The sequence below is a fragment of the Pituophis catenifer genome, unplaced genomic scaffold (assembly GCF_029215685.1).
Source record: "Pituophis catenifer annectens isolate HBS135680 unplaced genomic scaffold, rPitCat1.0.hap2 SCAF_6, whole genome shotgun sequence".
In the NCBI taxonomy this organism is placed as follows: domain Eukaryota; kingdom Metazoa; phylum Chordata; class Lepidosauria; order Squamata; family Colubridae; genus Pituophis; species Pituophis catenifer.
Window position 1 is genome coordinate 47,797,187 of NW_027256886.1, and position 26,264 is coordinate 47,823,450.

Consider the following 26,264-nt stretch of genomic DNA (forward strand, 5'->3'; position numbering starts at 1 on the left):
CAGGTAAACTGGAACAAGATAAAAAAGCATTTTAATATGAAAATTGTATATTATGACACTAATTTACATTGCGGTATAACAAATCTTTTGAAGGCTAAGATTTCCTATAGCTACAGTAGCACAAATATTTTGCAAAGGTAGGTTTTAGTTTGACCATTAAGTGCAATATATAACCATATATGAGATGGCAAACATATTCAGAATATGAATTACAAATAGTATATGAAAAAAAGAAATAGAAAATAGTATATCATCTACATAATATGCCTTTTTCAGAATGTGTAGCCAATACGACATAGATTGCTATCTGGCCAATTTACCTGATCAAATTTCCCCACTCTGCCATTAAGTTAAGAACTGCTTTAATGGCCCTGTTGTACAATTCACCTAGCCTTAATTGCCAATAAAATAAAATAAAAAATGGTGCAAATATAGAATAGATTTCTCTCTAGCACTATAGCAGCATCGAACCCCCCATAATGTTTTTTTTTCTTTTTTCACATGGTATTTTCTACATGAGGTCTTTAATTTATTTATATATGGTATATTATTTTTTCTTATTTGGAATTGTAAACCAATTAGGGCTGTAAAGCACTATGAAGCGGTATATAAGTCTAAGTCCTATTGATTGACTACTCTCTCTCTCTCTCTCTCTCTCTCTCCCTCCCTCCCTCCCTCCCTCCCTCCCTCCCTCCCTCCCTCTCTCTCTCTCTCTCTCTCTCTCTCTCTCTCTCTCTCTCTATATATATATATATATATATATATATATATATATATATATATATATATTTTCTCAGGTTTTCGCGGGTGTTTGTATGTAGGTCTTTGGTTATTCGGGTCTTCTCCCACGTAAAATTGGAAGTGTCTTGGCGACGTTTCGACGAAGTCTCATTCGTCATCTTCGTCGAAACGTCACCAAGACACTTCCAATTTTACGTGGGAGAAGACCCGAATAACCAAAGACCTACATATATATATATATATATATATATATATATATATATATATATATATATTTGTCAATAAATATAAATTTAACACAATATATATATAAATATATATGTATATATGTATATATGTATATAAAATATCCAATTATTTTATTCCAATAAATATTAATAACTAATAAAGAATTAAGGATTTTACTTTTATCTTAGCATCTATTTCAGTATTGCTTTATTTTGTCTGAAAGCAGACAAGATCTGTTGTTCTGATCTTCTGAGACAAGCACATTCATATGGGCTAACTAAAGCTGTAGGTATATATTTCAGAGAACATATGCCTAAATCCACCAGATGACAAACTTTGACCAGAATAAGTGATAGCAACTATTCTTTCCACTCCATCAAGACCAGCATAACTTTCAGTTATGCTCTTTTAGAAACCACAAGCCAATGTTGTGTCACTACAATGTAGTCACTGAACCATCTTAGCTTAAGTTATATTTATCTTCCTACATTAGCAAAAGTGTAGTCAGGCAACTTTGCCTTCCTTGTCTGAGACTGTAAATTGGTTAAAACAAAAAGGATAGACTTACCCTAAAATCTCAGCAGCAATTCCTATCTAATCTCCTCCTTGCTATTAGTTGAAGAAGCTATTTACAAAATATGCATCTTCATTTCCAAATATCAATTTATTTTCAGAAGTTGTCCAATTCAAAGGTCTATTTTAAATGTCTAAAATCAGTGTCCTAAATCAGACAACAATGCTTTTTTTAAGCATCAGATTATAAAAAGAATATATATTATGATACATGATGCCAACAGAGTATGGGGTTAAAATGACCTTTGAAAAATTGTGGAGCTGTAGGAGAATTTAAACCTGTTTACCTTAACAGGTATATATTAAACTTTAAAGGATAAAAGGCTTTCTATTAAATCCCAGGAAGGTTCCCTGAGAGGAAGGGGGGATCACACGTGATCTACAAATTCTCTCAACCTGGCTTAAGTATTCTTTCAAGTTTCTTTCACTCTGCTCCATTTTAGGGTTACCTAAATGGTAGAACAAGCAAAGGAGGACATGCAAGGAAAATCAGGACAATTAACTGTTTGACTTTCTTGGAATCTGCAAAAAAAAATGACAGTTAAAAACTTCAAAATTAATGTATATATACTGTATATGAAATTACTTTTTCAACATTGGAAAGGCTGGTTTTTCAGTTGCAGAAGCGTACTAGTGTCTGTTACCAGTCAAAAGCCTTCAGTGTGTAACTGATTAAGGTCTTATCAATTTCAGGCAGCAGCAGCTGGTGGGAGGGTACTAAGGAAGTAATTAAGGTCACAGAATCTGCTAGCTCTTATTAAGGAAGCACTGCACTACAGAGAACAGTTGCTCAGATAGCTTGTTAGATGGTCAAAAAGCAGATGATATCTGATTTTAAGACTGTCTGGAAAGACATGAGGACAAAAAGGAATGCATGCCCTCCTGTTACTGATACCCAGTAAACCCTAGCTGATATATTTCTGCTTTGTATGTATATCTTCAACAGAAAGCCTTCTATTGGGAATCTTCTCATCTCAGATAACAAAAGATTAAGAAAAACAAAGAATGAACCTTCTCATAGGTGTGCTTTAGGGCCATAATCCCACCACTTACAAGTTTGCCTGGCAGTTATTTATTCGTTGGAGGGCACTAAAGGGCTTTCTACTTTTCCAAGTGGTATAGATTCCATTTCAGTTCTGCTGATTTGATATATTATTTTGCTGTTGCATTTATGCTTAGAGATGTAACTGGATAGATCAGGCAAGTATCTTCAATGAAAGATGCTCTATCTATGTGTGCCTTGCACTGCAAATATGACCAGACAGAGTCTCTGTAATAAAGATTTTCTATTACCTATAGTATCAAAGTACAGTAAATCCTGATTAACAGGCCTCATTAATAGATTTCAGAATTTGTTTCCACTTCTGACCCAGGTATGCTTCTATGCATGTACAAAATCCTGTTCATAATTTTATGCATTGATAAAAAAAAAAGTAATGCATAAAATCGTATTCAAATTTAACAGACATTCTAATTTAACAGTCACATCCTCCTCCCCTATGTAATTAGTCCATTAAATTTCAAAGGTTACTGTAATATTGTGGTTAGTATTGTCAGCCTCTGAATTTTATGTGACAAACTGTGCTTTCTTGCTTTCACTTCAGGCAGCAAAATCATTTGTTTTTAGCCTGTTTATGCTACAATTGTTTTATTATTATTTTATAAACTGCCCTGGGAATATGATTAAAAGCATAAAAGTGCTTATTCTGACTAAATAAATCATGGATAACTATGAAGAAACACATTTCATGCTGTCTACCAGCTGGCATGACTTCTCTCTCCTTCACAATCTAGCCTTTTTCTAATTAAGTTTATCAAAGTGTGCTACTAAAACCTTTTCATAGGGAGCAAATTGTTTCTTCTATTCATTTTCCCCAAAAAAGAAGTTAAATCTAATTTTCCATTCATACAAAGACATATATTTGTGTGATTTCTTTAGAACCGAACCACAGTGCTAGCTCATTAAAAATGGCTATGTAGAAATTGTGTACTATTTTATTGATTGTTTGATTTAATCTGATTTATTATAGCCACTCCACCTACCCCCAAAGACTAGTCTAGGAAAATCTCCTGCAAGTTATTAATTTCAGAACTTGCTGCCGATGGTGCATTATACAAGAAAAGTATATTAAAAAAAATATAAAGGAAGAAACTTAGAATCAAAATCAAATAAAGCATAATTAACACTAAAAAACCCACATATAAAATGGAAGCAATTCTGTAGAGAAAATCTTAAAGCATATTTTTATATTTTTAGTAAGACAACAAATATTTTTTTTTAAATGATTAACTTCCATATCATCAGAATGAACATTTTCAGTTTGGAAATAAAAAGCCAGACTAATTTAATTACTGTTTTTACAACACTATGTATAAATCTCCTTTTACTTTTGAAGGTCCAAGATAAAATTCCACTAAAGCGAACTCTGGAGGTCAAACTCTTTACAATGATAGCATGATTTTCACAGTAAGTTATCATTTTCACACAAATGATTCCCGATATTTATAAAATATAAATATATATAACTTACTCAGGAAATATGTTTCAGAATTGAAATTCAGGAACTATTATTATAATTTAAAAACACTGTCATAATCATTATATAATGTTCCACAGCATCTCCCCCATACATTGGATCCCTTAATGGAGGTAAAACCCATTTTTTTGTGCGGCACCAACATAATGATTCACTATAATATTCCACATTTTACCAGTATCCACACTCTTCTACATTAAGTACTTTACTAACAATTTGAAGATAGTCCTGAATTATGTGTAGTAATATTCAGTACCTTCCCAATCACTCATTTCTCTTGATAATTGATGGGATTTGTTGAGAGAATCTCCATTATGATGAAGATGATTATGATGTGTGTGTGAGAGAGAGAATCAGTTTTTCAGTCCAGTTTCCAACAGTGAAGCTATTCTATCCCATTCATTAATTTACTTTTCAATTCTCTATAACATGATTAATTAAAACTCAAGCAAATCAAGCCCACTGATAAAACTAATAAAAAGCTTATTAGCACTCATGCATTCATTTTGATTTAAGTGTTTCTATTAAATATTAGTTTATTGCTAACTATATGCTGAGACAGAAAATAAAATCCAATCTCTCCTGCTGCCACAACAGAAGCAAAATACAGGGACTGAAAGACCCCTTTCAGCCCATCAATTCAAGTGCCAACATACAATAAGAACTGGAGTCTGCATTCATTCATTTTGGTGAACTCAAGAACATGTTTAATAATTAAATGTTGGCAATGCATTTCAGTATACAAGTTCAAATATTATTACACCAATCTGATACAGGTCTTTTATGCCTGCAAATACTGGGTTTCACTAAGAGAAGAAAATAGAAGGAGGAAGGTATGTTGGATATATTCAGCGGCTTAAGTTATTTTGAAAAATAATAAAGGCAGAAAATAAATAAATAAATAATTCATCCATTTGAAATGCATTCCATGTTACATTAAGCAAATGAAAATTGATATCAATTCCAGTTAAAATTTTCTACAGATAGCAATATTTAACATGAGCTCATTTTGTCAACCTGTCATATAAATAAAATCTATAGGTAAAATGTATAACACTGAATCCAATTTTGGACACACTTAGAATCTTGACAACATGTTGTGACTGGTATTGCTAACATAGAAGTTCTTACTCATGGCAATTGGGGTGAATGTTTTCAAACGCAAAATGAAAAATGCTAGATGTGGCCCCAAGAATAAAAAATGTGGTAGGTGTGGCCCCAAGAATAAAAAATGGTATCTGTGGTTAGAATACTGTTTGTTATTGTTGTTGTTTTGGAAGAACTGTATTAGAAAAGGGCCACATCTAGCATTTTCTATAGTAACAACTTCACTTCTAAGACTTAGCTTGTTAGACATTGGTCCACATGAATTAAGTCCAAATTTATTCCTAGCATGTTTATAATATACGGAAAATAGAATGTACTCAAAGTGTACTTTAAAACAAAACAAAAAAAAAATCCCAACAATTTCCTTTTCTTGGTCTTCACCTTTTAACAAGAATTTGTATTTATGAATCTAATTACAAAATATTCAAATGCTAACGGATATTAAAAACCAGACTGACATAGTATGCTGACACATACATAGTTAATAAATAGCAGAATCTCTGTGATGAATAGTTAGGAATGCTATTCTTCAAACACCAAAAAGACCCATGTGCGTTCCAATCATACCCAGACTTTATGTTATTCCAACCAACATATTACTATGTTTTTCTGTTGGGTGATGTTACAGAACATAATGGCAAAGCATTTTATTTTTTATATACTGTGCCCTTTCCCCAACTTCCATACATGCACAGAGCTACTCAAATCCAATTCTACCAGTTGCATTTCTTCCTTGTACTTTATAAGATTTTCAAATCTGAAATAAGCTCACAGATTTTGGGTCTTTCCCTATTGCTAAATTGAAGGACTGCCCACCCATCCTTCAGCCAACAGAGTATTAATAATATTATATTAGCAGAATATTTGCTATATTCATTCATTCTCAATCCTTGACTTGCCTCCACTGCCTCTATTACCTGTCACTGAAGTCATTCATTCTTCCAACATAATGGATAACAAACCTAATAGGTTTTATACACCTTGATGCTTTTCTGATGATGCTGAAATAAAGAAAAAACATAGCACTAGTACAAATGAAGATAATTTATTCATGATTTGGGAACAAGATGAACACAATTTATAGCAATGTGTGAAAAAAAATATGGTCAGGACACATCATTCTATAATTAGGTTTTAGTGTATAAAAACACTCTGAGCCTCTTCTGTAAAGTACAACCTGTTTACAACACAACAACTGAACTTTCAAGGTAACTATTTTTATTCTTTGGTTATTTCCAGTGGTGGGTTGCCCCCGGTTCGCACCGGTTCTATAGAACTGGTAGTAAAACTGGCAGGAGGCTCTGCCCATCGACCTTGATGTCATCAGAACGCTTCTGCACATGCGCAAAAGAGCACATGCGTGAGTGAAGCGAGTGTGCACGTGCAAACCGGTAGTAATGGTAAGTAGAAATCACCCCTGGTTATTTCATATATCAATGTATACAATTTTGGAGACTTTAAAAAAAATGAATATAGCAAGTTTTATAGCAAGTGTAAGTGATACTAGTTAAACTTATGTAGCTGAACTATTAACATTATTTTATCAGATCATCAGGATATTTAAGGCATCTAAAGTTGATATAAACATTTATCTAATGAAGACTTCAAGGAACCTATCAACTATTTTTCAGACTCAGCAGCAATGGTCTTATTTTACAGAGGACAAGACTTTATTTAATGGGCTGTACAATTCAAGTCAGATTTCAATATTAAGATTATAGATAAGGACTTTGAAGGTTAACATTCATAACTAAGTACCTAAGTAGTAGATTGATACAGATGATACAGGTATAGCATTTATTTCTAAATATCATGAATGCATATATATTACAACTGGTAATTCTTGTTAAACAGACATCCTATTTCGTACTATTTTGGGGGCAGTGTGTTTCTTCTTTGGCAAATACAATATAGAAACTACCTGCTGAGAAAATAAGGAAATTAATTTTAAGAGTTGTAAACTAACATTGAACTTAAACCTGTTGTACAGTTGGGCAGAAGAAACCCTTTTTAATTGTTCTTCAGTGGCTGTGTCAATTCTCTTATGTTCCCCTTTTTGTAGGCTGATATGTACAATAGGCATCCTATTATACATAGGCCTAAGCACATGAGAATGTGACAGCACTCATGTTACTACTCACTTTCATGCTTTTATTGCACAATAAATTAAAATTAAATTTTTTACTTAATTTTGGACCTAAATACAAATACATTTCCTGCAAAAGTTACATTTGACTCAAAGGGTAAAGATGAACTAAAAGGTTTAAAGACTTCTTAATGCCAAAAGACCAAGATCCATTTAGTTTCAAAATCTGTAGTATTACTCCTAAATATCAATGTAAGCTGACACACAAGATATGACATTTAACAGCTTCTTCTTTTGTTTGTTCCCAGGATCTGATATTCAGAAGTCTCATGCCTCTGAGCACTGAACACAATTTAATTAGTTATTATCTATCTTTCCTCAGGTAAAGTTGGACTGTAACACATTTTTGAGGATGCAAAATTCACAAGCCTAATCCAAGCTCTTGTTTTATAAGCAATCAACAAACACAAAGTTCAACCCCTTTAAAATCAATCTATGTCACAAATTTCAAATGGAGAGATTCCATATTTATTTCCATGCAATCTCAGCATATTCATCTGCCCAGCTAAATGAGGTTTAACTTATCTTGGATGAGTATCTCTTAAAATATCAGGTTTGTAATCTAAGCATGCTCCTAAGTAAGGCATTGTCACTAGAAGCAGAAAGAGCAATAGACTGATAAGTTACCTGGTAACAATTGTCTTCATTCTGAAAGCTCCTTTGGGGTTTACTGCAATAAATGTTGTTTGGGGCTACCTTTAAAAATTATCCATAATTTCTCTTGGCCTACTACAGAATGTCAAGGATGTTAGTTGGTTTATATGAGTTTGATAAATTAATCATGGTTAATATGATTAATATAATATGAATATTATATAATTTTATATCCAATATCATATCAGTGATAATACTGGATATCAGTTCTCTTGCTAAATAGCCCCTCACTATAGAAGGAGTCAAGTATTCAGTTTAATCATCTGATACCACATCAAGCCAATTCTCTCAAAGTGTATCAATCATCTTTCCTTAATTCCTTTTCATCACTACAAAGTTATTCTGTATGGGTAGAGGATATATTTGCAGGGCACCTTAGTGAAGGAAATGACATGTTTAGAAGTTGGACATTATAATAGAGATATAGCTAAAGATGGATTATCACAAAGACAAAAGAATTATAGCTGCCATTTGATTTAGTTGTGACACATGAAAACCCTCTGTGTCAGAAAAACAATTTTCTATTTCAAGGGCTAGTTGCAATTTGTATTGGTTTATCTTTACTGAAAGTTTTCTGAATCTAAGGTTTGATTTCCTATCAGCCAAATATATAAGAGATTTGTAGAGCAAATGGAACAAAAGACAATGATGCTTCAAATCTAAAAAAAGGAGCAAGTAAGATTTTAGATCACATTATCTTGGGCCTAGTGATGCTTTTTGTACTTTACATGTTTATCATGTATTTTTAAACATCTGTATTTTAAAATATGAGTACACACAGAGACATACACTAATCTGATTTTTTTTTCCATCTCAAATGCAAGGTTATTTTAAAATAGTCAGTTTGGAGTTGTTTGGCTTCTGCTATCACTGTTTACCCAGTATAAAGGAAAAGTACTCCAAACTAAAATTGTCTGTCATGTTTATCAGAAGTTAATACAAGAAACACTAAAACATTCAACAATATATCGTATTTAAAGAAAAATGTTGCATTATTACTGGGTTTAGCAATCACTTTGTCTTTGCAACAACAAAAGTATGGAATATTATCACTATTATTTCTCTAGTAAATCAATTTACAATAAAAATATTTTCTCCTGAATCTGATTTCTTTACATTGTTAGCCAGAGATTTAACTATACATCTTTAGTTTTTCTAAGTTTCCTGTAGAGTGTTTTAATTTATGCCAAAGTGTCATATTGGCCAATGTGTATGAATATATGTACAATATGTACATGGTATTGTATTTGGCTTTTACATATGATCAATCTTCTTGGAGGAAAGAAACACACATATTTTCACTAATTCATTTTCAATTAATAAGCTGATTCTTGTTCAATTCAATAAGATGATTCTTGTTAGAAAGTTACAGCCTACAGTTATAGGCTCTAAGCAGGGAATGATATGTGATACTGTTTGTCAAGAGATGCCTATGGCTGGAGTTGTCCAATTCTGTGGTTGCTATGGTTCCATCCTTTGTTACTGACTTTTTCTATTGCTATGTATGAAGACTTGCCTTTTACTTTACCACTTCAGTGTTCAGTAACTATTTTGAGAGGCTATTTGTTTAGCTGAGTAGCTGAGTAATTTGTTCCTACAACCTTAAAGCTTAATTTTAATAACAATGCTTTATTTCAAGCATATAATATAATATTTCATTCATTTTCATGTAATTCTATTAGTCAGTATGAAGAGGAAAATTATGGGGTTGTTCTTTTTTTAAAAAAATTAAGCCTGAGAAGTATATAATCAAATTTATACTGTTCTATAAACAATTATAATTGCACAACATGTGAGTTCTGGAACATTATTATAACTTCTCACTTTTTTAAAAAAAAAGTCTCAAACACACTGCATCAATCAATGTAAATTTAATTACAAAATAATAAAGTTTAATTATGGGATTAGATTTGAAATTTATTATGATGGGATAGAGCAACGCTCCAGTTTCCCGTTCCTTTCAATTTTCAGTTTCTCTCGGTGAATTGCAATAATAAACCCAATACAAATGAAGTATATAAAAAAGACCCCAGTGATATGGAAATAAACAGTCAGTTACCATTATTCATCCTTAATATTGCAAATCATGCTCCATGCAGATGTCTTAAAAAGAGAAATTTACCAATTTACATCACAAAAAGAAAGGAGCTTGAATATCCTAGGTCCTGAAATTCAGGCCCAGAAAAAGTTGCCACTTTTATCTACAGGGTAGTGAACAGAATTTGGAGGGTTCCCATAAAATCTTGTCAATTACAACTTTCTGCCACTTTGCACTGATCTATGTGAAAGAACAAATGTTTATGTTATTACTATCAAATAACATAAAGTTTCATACTTTATCTGTATTTTACCACAGGCTAAGGGCAAGCCATATGGCTAGTCTTAGAGATGGCCAAAAAGCAAACTACAATAAAACTACTTCCATGATTGCTCACTAACGAGACTGGTGATTAATGAATTCCTTACTATTTTAAGGTGCAACAATTTAAGGAAAGTGATCGGTGGCTTTCTCTGGTTTTATTTCTTCCCACAAAGAATTACTGGTATCTATCAGCAGGAGGACCACTATCAATCATTCTCAAATATGGGTAGGATGAGGTTAGATGAGTGTAGGCAGGTGACTGAAACATTAGATTTAGTCATGTATCAAATTACCTGAGTAATAAGTTACAGACATGGAGGAGTTTAGTGCCTGTGATGTGTCAGTCTAGTTATCTTCAGAAAGAGTGGTTGCAGGCATAAAGGAAAGTTGTACGGTAAAATGGGAGAGAATGATTGGTAGCAGGTCTGTTCCATCTTCAACTAATGCTGCAAGATAATAGCATTGCTAGCAGGGAGTCCTGTTCTATCCCTATGACTGGCAGGACCTGAAAGTAGCCTATGGGCAGTCATGAAACAGTAGAAATACAGGCAAAATTGTGCCAGAATAATAAACCAATAAAATTATTGTCATGGGAAGTCCTATCTTGGAGGACTGAAAACCTGTAGCACATCCAAGATGGTGACAGAACCAGCCTTACACAGACAGCAGAATATAGCCTTGTTTATAAATCCACATAGGATCTGGCATGTGCTTCAGAAAGTATCAGGCATTGTCTGGGCAGATGCCTTATTATAAACCAGGTGTCCAGTCTCTCTTGAAACCCAAGCTAAATTGAAGGGCAAGTCCCATGGAATAAAATGAATTCATAGTAATATGAAGTACTTATTCTAGATCCCATCCCTGACTGTGTAAGCAACCACATTGCTCCGTCATTGATGGAGCATGTCACAAAAATTAAAACTGTAACTTCTAAAGGCAACTATGAGAAGGTTGAAATGAAAGTAACATCATGACAGCCATGTCATACAAATGTGTAGGGGACAATGAGGGGAACCAGAGAGTGTGTCCCAAGTTTCAAGCTATCTTCCATCATTTTCTCTTCATCAGATTTGTGCAAATTGTTCACCAAGGTGTTTTGCTGGAATTTTTTTTAAAAAAGTCCATCTGGATGACTCCTCAAAGCAGCAGAGTAATTGCTCACAGACTTGATGCACCTGCTTCAAAGTTTTCAAAAGGTTATCTGGTCGAGTCAGATTCTCTCATGGAATGATTTGCATGGTCCATGTAGTCACCAGGAGTCAACCTCAAATGAAAAAATATTTAGCATTGCTGTTCTTATCAGCCATTGCAGAAGAGAAGTACAGTGCTAAAATTTCATTATCCAGCTTCCAAATGTTCTTTTGCAAAACAAGCTTCAGTTTTAATTGCTTATTCTCAGGGTACTTTAGAATATTTTTAGAATTTCCTTTGGCTGGCATTTTGAGTTCACATTATTACTGAAAGGTAGAGAAGGTTATTGATGTTAACACTTCCCTCCATCATTCTGCAGCTTCTCTGATTGCCCAGGCTTCCTAAACTGAAAAGACCTCCAAGCAGGCATTCTATCATGACATCTTTTCTTGGGATTTAATTGAAGACTGCATAACTGTTGGAGAGATTACTGCAAACTGAAAAAAAAAAAAACATTTACTCAAACCTTTTGACCACTCTGCAACTAAAGTAAATGCCAGAAGCCAGGACAATTTCACACATTTGTGAAATGTGGGGGCAACAAAAGCACTTTATTTCCTAACCTGGTCTAAGTCAAAAGGCTGACATTAGCTTAAAAGCCTTTGTAGCTAGACACCACAGGACAGAGGATTTCCTTTGAAACACATGGTTGTCAACAACATGGACAACAGAAATGAAGAAGTGACAAAAGAGGCAATAAATGCACTGGCTGTGTTCTTCTAAGGAGAACATAGGGAAGCCTTGGCAGGAGTATAATAATACCTTAATCGTTTTGGAAATACATTGTTTGGGCCTTGTCGTGATACAAATATGTCTCATTCTACTTTTGTTTGTTAATCAAAGTGATTTGGACAACTTAAATACAAATGTTAGACATGTAAAATTCCAAACAAGCCTGAAAGCCATGCTTGAATCTGAAAAATATAAAGAAACAGTTTCTAAAGTATAGCTATTCTGCTGATGAAAAATATTAAACAATAGTTACTACTTTATAATGTTCTGTTGGATGTCAACATTTAGTTGCAAAGAAATATCCAGCAGAAAAGCAAATTCAATCACAATATTCACATCCGTCTTTGTAACTTTCAATAATTACTACCATTTTTTCTGACAATTGTGAGTCTTTAATGGCTACATGGCAGCTGAAAATTGAAGATCTAGTCTTGCATATCTTTTATTTCTATTCTGAACTATTAATGTATCAGTTAAAAGCTCAGATCCTTGTTTTAAATCTGATACCTGATCAATACAGCTTTATTACACTTGTGGCTTCACTTTTCTTTCAAGGATTTCACACACATACTTTCCTCCATGTGAGGTAAGCTATTTTGAGTGATGTGAAAGTTTCAAAGTTTCATAGCTGAAATGGGCTTTCCATTTCAACTAACCACTAGTTTATCACACTGAGAGTTTATGCACCGGAGACAAATTCCTTGTGTATCCATTCACGCTTGGCCAGTAAAGAATTATATTCAATTCTAAATATAAGTTTCTCCAAAAGCAGACTTTCTGGAGACAGTGACAATAGCTAGTGCCTGTTATTATTTATTATTTATTCAACATTCTTCAGAACTGTCAAAAAAGATCCATTCATAGACATTATCACACACGCTTTTAAAATCCTTCGTAAATATACTCATACACACATTCATGAATCTGCTTAATATCACTACAAAAAAATTACAGGTTGGTTAAATTTGATTCACCAATTTTGAAAATTACACTTGGTTTCTTAAACACTTTCATTCCTCTTATTTCTTTTGGTCAGTCAAATATTTAGTTTAAACCTTAGAGTCAGTCTACTACTTGTCAAGCAATAAATCCAAATGCTTGTTTCTCTATCAAGGAGAAATTTCCAAAGCTAACTAGCTGGGAGTCTCATTATTTCATTAAAATATGTCCTCTTTAATCCAATGTGTTGTATAGACAGCTATGTAATCAGTGATAATAAAAATGTATTAAAATTCACCATTAGCCTCTCAATTTCACCACCAAGATATAGTGATGGCCATACAACTAAATATCTTAGAAAAAATTATGATGGATAAAACAATCAAAACAACAACTAGTCATGACAGCTATATAAGATGTCTTGTAATAGAAGAACTATTCTTCTGAATATCAGTTGCTGAAAAACATAAGTGGATTGGGCTATTGTATTCAGGTAATTCCATTTTATTTGCATTTTAAAAAGGATAAATGTTGAAATAAGCAACAACTATTATGTGGATGGACAACTAGTAAATGGGATTTGAATGTGGACTGACCTGGTAAAATATAAAGAAAATGCAGATGTTAAGGGAAATAATTCCAGACTGCATCACTGCTGGTGTCACTATGACGTCTGCTACTTGTCAAACCAAGCATGTAATTTATGGTTGTAGACACAAAACAACTGTTCAACAATTGATGCAAAACTCACCTTTAGTTTTGTTACATAAATTAAACCTTTTACATTGTCCTGATAGCCTAGATGAAAGTGGCCAACAATGAAATTTATTTTAAAATCTTAACATGATAAATTGTAGGCAACATGTCACTTTCATTTTAGAAACAGGATTATTTAAGATTGTAGTAGATATTACAAAAGGCTTTTCTTCAGCCAAACAGAATGACTCAGCACTTTTTCATTTTATTCACTGAGAAACCATTTAAGGAATGGCTGAAGCTCTCCATTCTACAAATACAAATACACAACTAGAAAAGGAAAGATTGATATCTCCTATGTAGATAATGCCTCCAAACACTTCATGCATTAAAGGACATAGCCAAATTAATTGAAGAACTTCCTACCCCCCCATGGAAATGAGCAATGAAGAGAAATAAGAAATTTGGAAAATTATAATCCTAATAATCAGAATTATAGCTTGTTTTAATGTAAAGTGCATACATAATCTGCTGTTCTTCAAGAATTTATTCTACTTTTAAGTTGCAAGATATGAAGACATTTCTTGTTTAAGCAATGACAAACTTGTTGTATCAGCTTTAGAAGTTGCAGTTCAAAGTGGATTGATTTTAATGGATTTGTATCAGACATTTGATAGCCAAAATGAGTAAAAAGGGGAAAGGTCCTATAAACCTACAAGCAAAGCAGGATTTTTGCTTGTATGGTTTGATTAAAAAGTTTTTGAATAGTTTATGAGATTACAGTTTAGTCAATGAAGTCTAACTCCTCTAAAAGTGCTGATGACATTCATATAAATAATAAATAGTCACAGTAAAATTAATATTTTGTAATATTACTTTCATACAAAAAGGGCTTTATAATGGTCAGATAGCTAAGCTCCATTTTACAATTAGCAAACTGACAATAGAAATAAATACAAAGGAGCAAAGAAGACTGTGAAAAATTATATATCCCTGAATAAGAGTCAACTTTTATCTCATTTTTTTGGGGGGGGAGGGGGGTTTGGTGTCTTTTCTATTTCTTTGTCTCCCTTTAATTTCTCCTAGAAGGCTAACTCTGATGCTATTATATGGAGAACTCCAGCCTGCATTATCCTATTTCTTCCAAAAAACAAGATTCAATCTGCAAAACACTGGTGTTAAACAAGTAGTTAAACTATTCATTTGGATTGATCTTCATTATAGCAGCACAGGACATCTTGGAAAGCTAAAATTACTTTTTGTAAAGACGCTTACAAGGTAAGAGTTGAATTAACAGACAGAGAAACATCTCATTTAAACTATAGGGATAAACCCAAGAACAACAGGTGAGAGAAAACTCTGGTTTTCCACCCAAATGAATTGAGACAGCTAAAGGCAGATACTGATGCTTGACCCAGAAACCTATGTTCTTTTAAGGAATTTGAAGGAATGGGAAAGGAATCAGGGGCAGCCTAAAGGAAATTATAACAGTAGGTAAGCCTCTGGTCACCACTGACCCTTAATGAGCTTTTATTGTAGGTGACATCCTCTCTTAAATGAAAGCTAGAGAAATAATGAACTAGTGACAATACATAGACAAGAAACACTTTCTGATCTAGCACCAGGAAGATAACTGTATACACTTTCTAAAAGCAGTTTATATCCTGAAGTTTGAAAGTGTAAAAAGGAAAAGAAAAGATTGTCTTATTCATGGACGGAAATAAAGATAAATCTCTTCTGAAGAGCAATGGATAGAACATAATGGATAGTAGATAGCAATCAGTACACACTACTCAGCTGATAGAGAGCTTTAACTCCTAATAGGATGCTTTACTACATTTCCATTGCTTAGCCTTAAATTCTTAATCCTTAAATTTTGACATTTGTGTGATAACAAGAAAACATATCTGTGAACTGAAATATGAAATGGTTTTTTTTTAACTTTTGTTTTGCTTATTCCACACTAGGTCTCACACACACTTTTATCCCAATAATGGGATTGGGAAAGCCTTAGCCTAGCCAAAGATTTCCTTTTAAATTTGTATCTCTTGGTCAATGCAATCCAAGGCACTACCAAGCAGAGCCAAGAAACTTTCTGCTTGGAAAAGGAAGCCCTTAGAAGCCGCTTCAGATACAATAAATATAAGATTGTAAAAAAAAAAAGGGGGGGGAGAAAACTCCTCCAAAAGGAGCCAATGCTACTACTGCCACTGTTATGATCAATTGCTGTTGCATTCATCATCATCATCATCATCATCATCATCATCATCATCATCATCATCATCATCTCCAACACAGAGGAAAGGGAAAGCGGGTTACATCTTGCTGAAAAGCAAACAGCAGGGAAGGATTTAATGCTTGCTGGGAGAGCGCCATCTCCCTGCCCTGTGCACTGTGGTCTGTTGCTTAATTGTTATGGCTACTCACACTGCTGTTGTGGCCCGACCAGTGCACCATGGCTTGGTTATGCGCCGAATCTCCAGTGAGAGCAAAGGTCGTGCTTGTCAATTTGAGTTCTTCCTGTCGGAAGCGCGTGGCTTTTGCCAGCAGCTGCTCCGGCGCTGCCCGCGCCCTGCTCTCCAACGGCGCGTCTCTTTCAGCCGGAGCTTCTCTGGGTTTCCGACTCGACCTCCTCCTCCGATCGTTCCGGTTATTTTTTCTCCGCCGGCTCAGGAGCGCCGATCCGGACCTCCGGCCGGCCTCCGAACTGGCCCCCCAACGCCCTCCGCTCCCCGCTGGAAACAGAGCGGGAGCCGAGGCTAACTTTTTGCGGGTGGGCCTGGCAACATCCGGAGGAGATAGTCTGGGTCGGATCGGGGGAAATTCTGGCAGCTCGCCGGTCACTTTGCTCGGTCCCATCCAACCCTTTGATCCCATCCCGGCATGTTTCTCCCCGGCAGAAGCCGCCGAGATCGGACTGCCGGCATCCGCCCTCTCTTGCCTGCGATCCGCGGGCTTCTCACCTCTTTTATCCACAGGTATCTCTCCGGCCCCATCGCCTCCTCGTGCCGTCCTCAAGTTCATTAATAATCCTCGGGCTGGTGGCTGCGGCTGTAGCTGCACCTGCCAGCGGCACGATCGGCAAGTGATGTCTGCTCCGATAAAGCCAAAAGTAAGGATCAAAAGCCAGGTCCGAGCGGCGAGCAAAGCGAAATGCCACCCTGGGTACAGGCTAGTAACTTTTCCCATTTCCCAGGAAGCGGTTGGGGGAAAACAAAAACAAAACAAAATAAAAGCAACGCGGATTTGAGGAAAAGGGGAAATGAACAAAAAAACAGAGCGCAAATCGAAAGGGGGACGCTGCAGATGTTTTAATTGATTTGAATTATTATTTTTTTAATAATAAAAGATGCCAATAACTCCACAGAAGTTTCCGACTCTGCCGTATTTGAAGCTGATAGAAAAAGGGAAAGCGGTGCTTTCTTTTTCTTTCTTTCTTTCTTTCTTTCTTTCTTTCTTTCTTTCTTTCTTTCTTTCTTTCTTTCTTTCTTTCTTTCTTTCTTTCTTTCTTTCTTTTTTTCTTTCTTTTTTTTCTTTTTTCTCTTTCGGATTCCCGCCCCCCCACCAAAAGACTGGCGTTGCTGATCGGGCTTTTGATGGAAGGGAAAGCCACAACCACGGGGGGAGGAGCTGAATTAAAGAGAACGAGCAAGGGAGAGGGCGCGCCTCCCGCCAACGCACCCTGGCTAGTGAAGGCTGCTGTTTGCTTGGGTAGCAGTCGCAAAATCGCCTATCCGCTCGTTCCCCCCGCCTTCCTTCCCGGCGCTCTCTCGCCAATCGCTTCGACTCCTTGGGATTTTCTCGTCAGTATACTTAGGACGCGACGGCCCCCATTCACTTTTCCGGAGTACTAGTATTACTGAGGGACACGGGGAATGAAATTAAAGTGCTTTGTAACTCAGCTGTACTTCGCCATCTTTCTCAATTATATTCCCATTTAGTGCAGGTCAGTGAAAATTAGGAAGAGGAAGCAAGCAACCTGTCTGTCTGCCTGTCGTTTCTTCTCTCTCTCTCTCTCTCTCTCTCTCTCTCTCTCTCTCTCTCTCTCTCTCTCTCTCTCTCTCTCTCTCTCTCTCTCTGTGTGTGTGTGTGTGTGTGTGTGTGTGTGTGTGTGTGTGTGTGTGCCGCGCGCGGACGCGCGCTCCCGCTTTTAAAAACTAAGCAGACCATAGCTGAAATGTATAAATATCAATTTTCGTTTCCCCTTGGTCTGCTTTTTGCACCGTCTTGCTTGCTTCTTAATAGAAACTCGTTTTTCATTCAACACTGGGTTGGTTCTCAATCACTGGAATTCAGGATTTGGAATCTAATATCCGGAAATGTAGCAACATCTGTTTCTCAGTCACTGACTTCTTTCCACAGCTATTGGGACCAACATTCTTGCATTTTGTACTGCTCCTTCAGTGATTAAAATGTATGTTGCTGCAAAGCCACTCATCCAGGATGTGGCTGAATCTGACCTTACCTTACTTCAGGGGACAATTTCTATTCATATAAGATATTAATGTTTGCCCTAAGTATAAGTTTGCAAAAGCATTCAGCTGGAAATCTGTACATGTTGTTTGGATGTAAAATTGTACAGTGATGCCTCAGAAAATAATAAATGCAAACTCCTCCATATATATATCATGCATAATTTTATTGGGAGTTAATTCAGGACGGAAGGTGAATGTAGAAATCACACCACATGAATACAGAATTAGAAAGAAAAAGCTTTGAGCCACAAAAGATTGTTGGAGTTCATGGCTTCCACCAGAATTTGCCATAATTTAAACTTTTTTAAAAACCACCAGTTTAAGGCCAATGAAAATAGGCGAACAAATAAAAACAGAAATGTTAATCTTAGAACTGTGTTAAAAATGGTAATAAACACAAAACATAGTCTAAAACATGGTTGTTGAAATGCATGCTTACTGGCAGTTGATTTAAAAATGTCAAAGAATCAAAGTAAGGGATGAAGTTGCACAGTTGCACTGTAGCATATGCCAGGGCCATTGTAGCTAATGTGCCCCATAAAATTGTGTACTTTTCAATAGGAATAATTTTATAACCAAAGAGGGGGAAAGTTCTATATCTTCCTCTTTAAACTGCCTTCTCTTATTCACTAAGAGAAGAGGCTGCCAAATCAGAGGCATGGCCTTCAAAAAGCACCTTTGTCCATTTATACTTGGGAAGCAATTGCTACTGCCTACTGCATTACTTTTGGACTTAAGTGGTGGCTGTCACCAGGAATTGAGATAAATAAATCACTCAAACATTGCCAAGATCTGCTTGGATAAAAATGTCAAGAATGGAAATACGATTTTGAGAATATAAAGGCAATGAAAAGAATCTAAAGAAATTCCTATTTTCTAAGGTGTATGCCCTCTAGCTTTGAATGGCCAATTATTTATAGTAAGGAGTGCGGGGTTGCCTCCTCCTTGACCATTTTATATTTTTCTCCTTTGTTTTTTCATTCCTACTTGTCAAGGATTCTACAGTGTATTGAGAATTTAAAAGCCTTGGGGGTGGGGGGTGGCTTTCTTTCCACCTATATTCAGATTTAGGAATGCAAAATGTAAAACAATGCTTAGTTTCATGAGAATTACTAAGACCTTTATAAATTCATTTTGTTTTCATGTCAATATAGAGTTGCTTTATATAGTTAATTTATTCCTAAAGGATTTTAGTTGCTGTATAGCAAGGTCTCTCAAAACAGCAAACAATAAAAACACACATTGCTGGCAGTGTTCATCAGTATGTTTGCACTTATTTGTATGTCTTCTATGTATTATGTCTTAGCAGGTGGCAGCACAGAGCCAACCCTTGTTGATTTCAAGAAAAGCAGGATTGGGTCATTTTAATATTTGAATCAGAGGAAATCTCAAACTGTAGTAGTAGTCTGGACTACCAATTTCAAAAAATATCCAAGGGAGAGCAATAGGAAATCACATTCATAGCAATGCCAAGAAAACAAAGTCATGTTTGGTCAGAAATCAAGCTGGAATAGAAAGACTCTGTACAAGCATAAAAGAAGTGATAACATGGAAAAACATCTGTTAAACTCATGAAAAGTCCAGTTTTGAATACTCCCTTATAATAATAATGACATGAAGTGATATCCTAAAAGGACAGAGCTTTTGTCCCAGAATTGTTAATTTTCCATTTCTAGCGTATTTATTCCTTAAGCATTTATAATTAAAATGTTTAAACTGCTGAAAGTCACATTCTTCACTTGAGTCTTGAGTAGAATACTTTTCTCATTCTGTTGCTCTCCAGGCAATTTAGAAGGCTTCTATGAATTCCCAACCTGGGATACAAATTTAAGAAACACTATCCCCAACCTTATAATGCTAGATGAACCTGCTTCAAATATGTACATACTCTTAATCCACAATATAAATGCTGAATTGTAGCATTTTCTTTCAGTTTGTTCTATTATGAATGAATGTTATCAACACAATATAGACTATAAAAGATCCATTTTACAATATTTTGAAAGTACATGTAATCATACTACTCGATATCTGTAAGACAAGTATTACTAGCCTTTTTATTGGTTGTGCCTTAACTGGCAGAAATGTACAGCTGAATTTTTTTTTCCAGCTTGGGGAAAGTTTCAACTTAAGGATGGAGCAACTTTGCCTAAAAACTGATTATCATATAATAAAACACAGATATAATTAAAAATAACCCTTAAAATGTGATTACTTTTTGTAAGAGATGACTATATATTGATACTAATTTTGTTTATATGAGCTTAATTACTATCTTATCTCTTCAAGAATTGTGAGAACTGCTTCTGAGAATTCTTTGTAAGACCTCCAAGTCTCCCTCAATGATTTGTAAGTCCTTGGAGAAATTATGAATTGTTTTGATATTTACTGAAAGTTGATTGTTCATTTCTAAAATTGGTGATTTCTTCAGCTAACCAATCAAGAAATTTTACATAAAGATGCCTTGTATATAGCATACTAATGCTCAGAAGCTTAATTGACTTGAAATTGGCTAGATCAATCTTATCTTCTTTCTTAAATTTTGGAATAGTTATTGATCCACCAGATATTTGAGAGAGGAATCGTTATAGGTAAACAAAGTAGGCAATATAGAGGCTACCAATCAGATCTTTGGTTAGTACTGCGTGGAACAAATTCCCCATGTAACTTGGTTGTGCTATGAGTTTGAATATCTTACAGGTGGACTTAGGAAACAATCAATAACTAAGTCAAATACACTCAGTTGAAAGAAATGTTCACTAAATAGAGTCTGAAAATGGTCTATCAGACAAGATTAGCTTCCGTAGCTCGTATACATGCATGTGCAGTCTCAGGAAAAGATCGGTCACAAGACATCTGGAACTAGCTTTTTCCACTTAGCCATTTTGTGTGTCATGTTTTTTTCTCAAACAGGGACTCAATAGTGTTGCTTCAAGGTAAATCCAAACAGTACCCATCACTATTTTTAATGATACCTACAGTTTTAGCTTTGCCGTAGTTATGTCATAGATTTAAACTTGGATCTAAATGCAATTCAATATTAAATCCTGGATAGTATTAATCAGTTTGGAAGGTAAATTCCCCATGTCTCTTCTATCTCAAATGAATTATCTAAACTGAGAGGCATTTGCAAAGGCTGTTAGAATCTCCTTCAAACTCTTATTTGTGCATTCCTATCCATGATAGTTTAATCTGGGTAATTATTCTCAGGTCATGGATCCAAGTATTATTGATAAATTTTGCTAAAATGGAAAAAATATTACTATCACTGAAAATCAATTTTCAATTCAATTATTTTGTTTAATAGCATATCATTATTGTAAAGCTTGTTTCCATTTGGAATTCCATTTGAAACACTTAGAATTCAGAGATGAAATTTTGCCATAATTAAATCTGTCTATGAGATTTTAACTTTCACAAGGATGTAAGACCGATTTCAGAGATAAAACAGAAGATCTGGATGCCAATTTACAGAAAGATGTGCTTCCCCCCCCCCCTATTATTGTGAAGGTGGTCTATGTGATAAACATTTTAGTTTATTCAACTGTCTAATGATACTATGTCTATTCTATACAGAATGTTTTTGTTCACTAAATTGAACATCCTGCTGTCTAGGGTTCTAAAAGCAGAATGCAAAGTATAAAAATCTAATTAAAATTTTATTGAAACAATATAATAATACTGAGCAAAATGGAGTTGTGGGGGCAATTTAAACAGTTTCAGCAGTGACAAATCCAATCATCTTTCATATTACATAATTAATGTATGTGAACTGTTAGGGAATATATTTCTTGAAAGTTTGGTATTCCAGAAAGAAAACTAATAATAATAATAATAATAAAAAAAAAAACAACAACCAGAAAATACATTGTATTTTAATATGGCTAAAATGCAAGGAACAGAACAAATATGTCTCCTTGTAGCATACATTAATTATTGGTTTGTATTACGTGCAGTAAATTTTCTGCAGCACAATAAACGGGAAAGATAAGTGACAATTGTTGATTTTACAGAGATGAAGTGATATTCCTTTGCATATCTGTTAGCAATCACAGAAATCAAAATATGAGCTATCTGAAGGTCCATCATAAGTGGCTAATTTTTTTTTCAGCATACATAGATTCAGTAAAATAAATGCATGCATGATTTGTAACAGCCGACGGATGTCTTTTTGTGTTTCTTAAACTAGGTCTGTGCGGATCTCAAAGAAGTGCTTTGTTTTGATGGCAATTAGAGCAAACACCTCTGCAAGGCAAATGGAACCCTGGTTCACTTGGCAACAGCAGTTCAAGCGAACAGCTAAAGGCAGGGTAAATTGACTGACTGAGACGACTATGTCCGTCTTGACTTTTCATAAAGCCAAATTGTTCCTATTCTAATCAGCCCTATTTTCTATACTCAAGAAATGTGGTGATTGATCTAGCCATATCTGCATGTACACCATACACAATAAAATACAAATGTTTAAAGGTAACTACAGGTGTCCTGTGAAATTTTGTTGTACTTGAGTGATTAACTGGCAAATGTACACCACGCATTTCGGTTAGCTGAAGCAGCACAGCAGAAGTAACGGTAAAGTGAAAAACTTCCTTGCCTAAAGTTTTACTTCTCCAGTTAATTTTTATTCCTCTATCACACTTATACAGGAAAAGGCCAATTTAGAGACTTTGTAGAACCTGCAGACAGGATCTTTTCATTTTGTGAATAATATTAATAATGTCAAACCCTTCATAAAATTACATGTTCCTTTTGATTCCACTTGAAAAACTTTTGATTTTTTTCCTTCTTGCTTTCAACAGTTTCCTGAAAAATTTGTAGCATTTTAATTGTGCTCACATGATATATATATAAATTCTATCATGCTCACATGATAGATATAATTTTTTGAAATAAACCTCAGTTGGCTAAATTACTAAACTGTAAACAATGGTTTACAAAGAGCAATGGCTGGCTTCACAGAATATGGTAAAGTACAAACACAGAAAGCACATTAGTGGCTTAGGTCAGTAAATAAATTCAGCCAGCATTTTAAATTCCAGAAATAACAACCGAATTACAGATGGATGGCACAGTAGTCAGATTAATCTTAAAAAGCCATGTGGACTGTGGGATTTGTTGCCCTTGCCCAGATTTTAAAATCTCCCTCCCGCTACTCACTGGATATACAGCTTCATGGTCAAGAGTCCATTATGTTACTGACATAACCTGAAGCTGTTCCAATGTATTTAGACTTCAAAGTAGTGGTTTCTTTGGGAAAGTGCTTGTAATAGTCTGTCAGAACTTCCTTGAAAGATAGGAGGAAGAGGAATCACAGACTAGGTAACAGTCAGATGAGTGCAGAAACAGTGGGGTATGGCAAATATATCAAAAGAGATCCTGCCTAGTTTCTTGAACCAAAAAGGGTGACGGGGAGGAAGCTACTTCAGATTCAGTTACTGCTACCTTACAACAAAGTTAGTGTTTTTACTCATGGAGTTTATGCCTCTTAATTACCTTAAAGAGCTATAAGTCTTCCTACACTAACATTCCACTGTGCATGGAGAAGCAGTGGGAAGAAGTTATCTGCAATTCAATGGTTGCAGAATCTCCTCTTTCCAGTTGGAGAGGATTCTGTGCTCCAGCTGTCAAAATCCTGAACACCTATATCAGTGCTATATCTCTGTCATCAACTTTTCAGTTAATTCTCTTTCTCTCTCTCTCTCTCTCTCTCTCTCTCTCTCTCCTCTCTCTCTCTCTCTCTCTCGACCTCCCTTCCTCCATCCCTCTCCCCCTCTCTCTCACACACACACACTTGCTTCATTTATGGATATACTGACTATGTCGAAGAAAAACTACTCCATGAGCTCAATATTTCCATTGGAAAGCTCTTTCATCATTCCATGTTGGAGAAAGTTATTTCTCAAATCAATTCCCTGATTCTTTCACTGCCAAGCATATATCAAATCTGGGGGTGGGGAGCTATTCTCTATGGGTTCTTCCTATAGACTGTTCATATCCAAAGGCATAACATCTACTTAGTCCTACTTACTATTCACAAATAAACTTCGCTATTTCCCAAATCCTGTGGAATTTGATTACACATTTTCCAGTTCATAGAATCACAGCCTTGTAAAATAGCCATCAACATCTCAACTTCATTGACAGTTCAGTGTGGGTCCCCCCCCCCCCCCCACTACAGGGTATATATTTTTTTCAGCTTGTGATTTTGTTTTTATATTTTTACAGATAATTTTTTTTTAAATTTTGATTTATATGCTGCCCTTCTCCGGAGACTCAGGGCGGCTTACAATGCATTAAGCAATAATTTTTTTAATTAGTTTTGTTCTAATAGCAGTTTTATTGTATGCCACCCAGAGTTGCTTTGGAATGCACTCAGAGTGCCTTTTACTATTGATACTATCTTTGGTTTCTTTTGCCATAGTCACTCTATTTCTATTTATGGTTTTTTTTTCTATTCGTCCTCTTCTGTTCCACTGCTTCCTTAGTCTTTCATATTGATAATTGTTAAAACTGAGGTGCTTTCTTACATGAAAAATCCCATTTGTTTAGTTTACTTTACTTTATTGTCATTGCACCTCATACAACTAAATTAAATGCTATCTTCAGTGTACATTATAACTATAAAAATAAAATGCAAACACATTTTATACAATTGAATTGAAAACCGATATTGCATTAATATTGCACTATACAGTAGAATTCAATATAGTTACTGCCCTGGGATAGAAGCTGTTTTTCAACCTATTAGTCCTTGGTTTTATTATTCTGTACTGTCTGCCAGATGGTAATAGTTTGAAAAAAAAGGTGCCCAGGATGAGATGGATCTTTAAGAATGTTTTAAAGGCAGTAGGAGCTATAAAACTCTTCCAAAGAGGGGAGAGGACAACCATTGATTCTCTGGGTAATGACGTTAACCCTCTGGAGTGCTGTCCTATCTGCCACTGATCAATTTGCAAACCATACACAGGTGCAGTAAGTTAAAATACTCTCTATGGTGCAGCGGTAGAAGGTCACCAGTAGTTTTTCATTTGGTTGTTGTTTCCTGAGAAGTCTCAGGTAGTATAATCTCTACTGGGCCCTTTTGACTAGTGCTGCAATGTGAGTGGCCCAGATCAGGTCCTCTTTTATGATAAAGACCCAGAAACTTAAAACTGGCCACTTGCTCCACTTGGTCTCCATTGATAAGCAAGGGTGGGATATCTGATCTATTCCTTCTATAGTCCACTATAAACTCCTTAGTCTTATTGGTGTTAAGGACCAAGTTATTGTCTCCACACCATGAAAGCAACCAATTCACCTCATCTTCCCCAGAGATGAGTCCCACCACTGTTGTATCATCTGCAAATTTAGTAATAGTATTACTAGCATGAGTGGGAATACAATCATGTGCATAAAGAGTATAGAATAAGGAACTCAACATGCAACCCTGTGGTGTACCAGTGTTAAGAATAAGAGCTGAAAAGATATGATTATCTAATCTGACCTTTTGAGAGTGGCCAGACAGGAAATCTATAATCCAAAGGCAAATTGAATAAAAAAGTCCAAGATCCATAGGTTTAGACACTAGTCAAGTAGTGGAAGTATTGTGTTAAATGCAGAGCTAAAATCTACAAAAAGTATCCTCACATAGGCCCCCTCCCTGCTGTTTACAAGATTATAGGACTCAGAAAGATGGAATTATTTCCCATTTGCAGACTAAGCAGTCATACTTCTGTTAGGAACACTTAGAACAAAATTCTCTGTGTGTTTACCAAAAATAAATTGCATACTTGTCCACATGTCATGGTACAGTTTCATTTTGGCCATCATGAATCTATTGTCATTATTATTTGTAAATCATGGCTTACCACTTGGCTTAATGTCTAAACCCAGCTATGTGTGAT

The 26,264-nt window shown here is 35.2% G+C and overlaps 1 protein-coding gene across 1 annotated transcript in view; it reads right to left on the reverse strand.

Annotated features, from left to right (window-relative positions):
• Window positions 1–16,394, reverse strand: part of LOC139318790 (VPS10 domain-containing receptor SorCS1-like) — a 403,261-nt gene extending 386,867 nt beyond the window's left edge. The window contains exon 1 of the mRNA XM_070946400.1: window positions 16,334–16,394. Coding sequence (XP_070802501.1) covers window positions 16,334–16,363 — 30 coding nt within the window. The 5' untranslated portion in view covers window positions 16,364–16,394. The remainder of the gene's footprint in view (window positions 1–16,333) is intronic.
• Window positions 16,395–26,264: the final 9,870 nt, after the last annotated feature.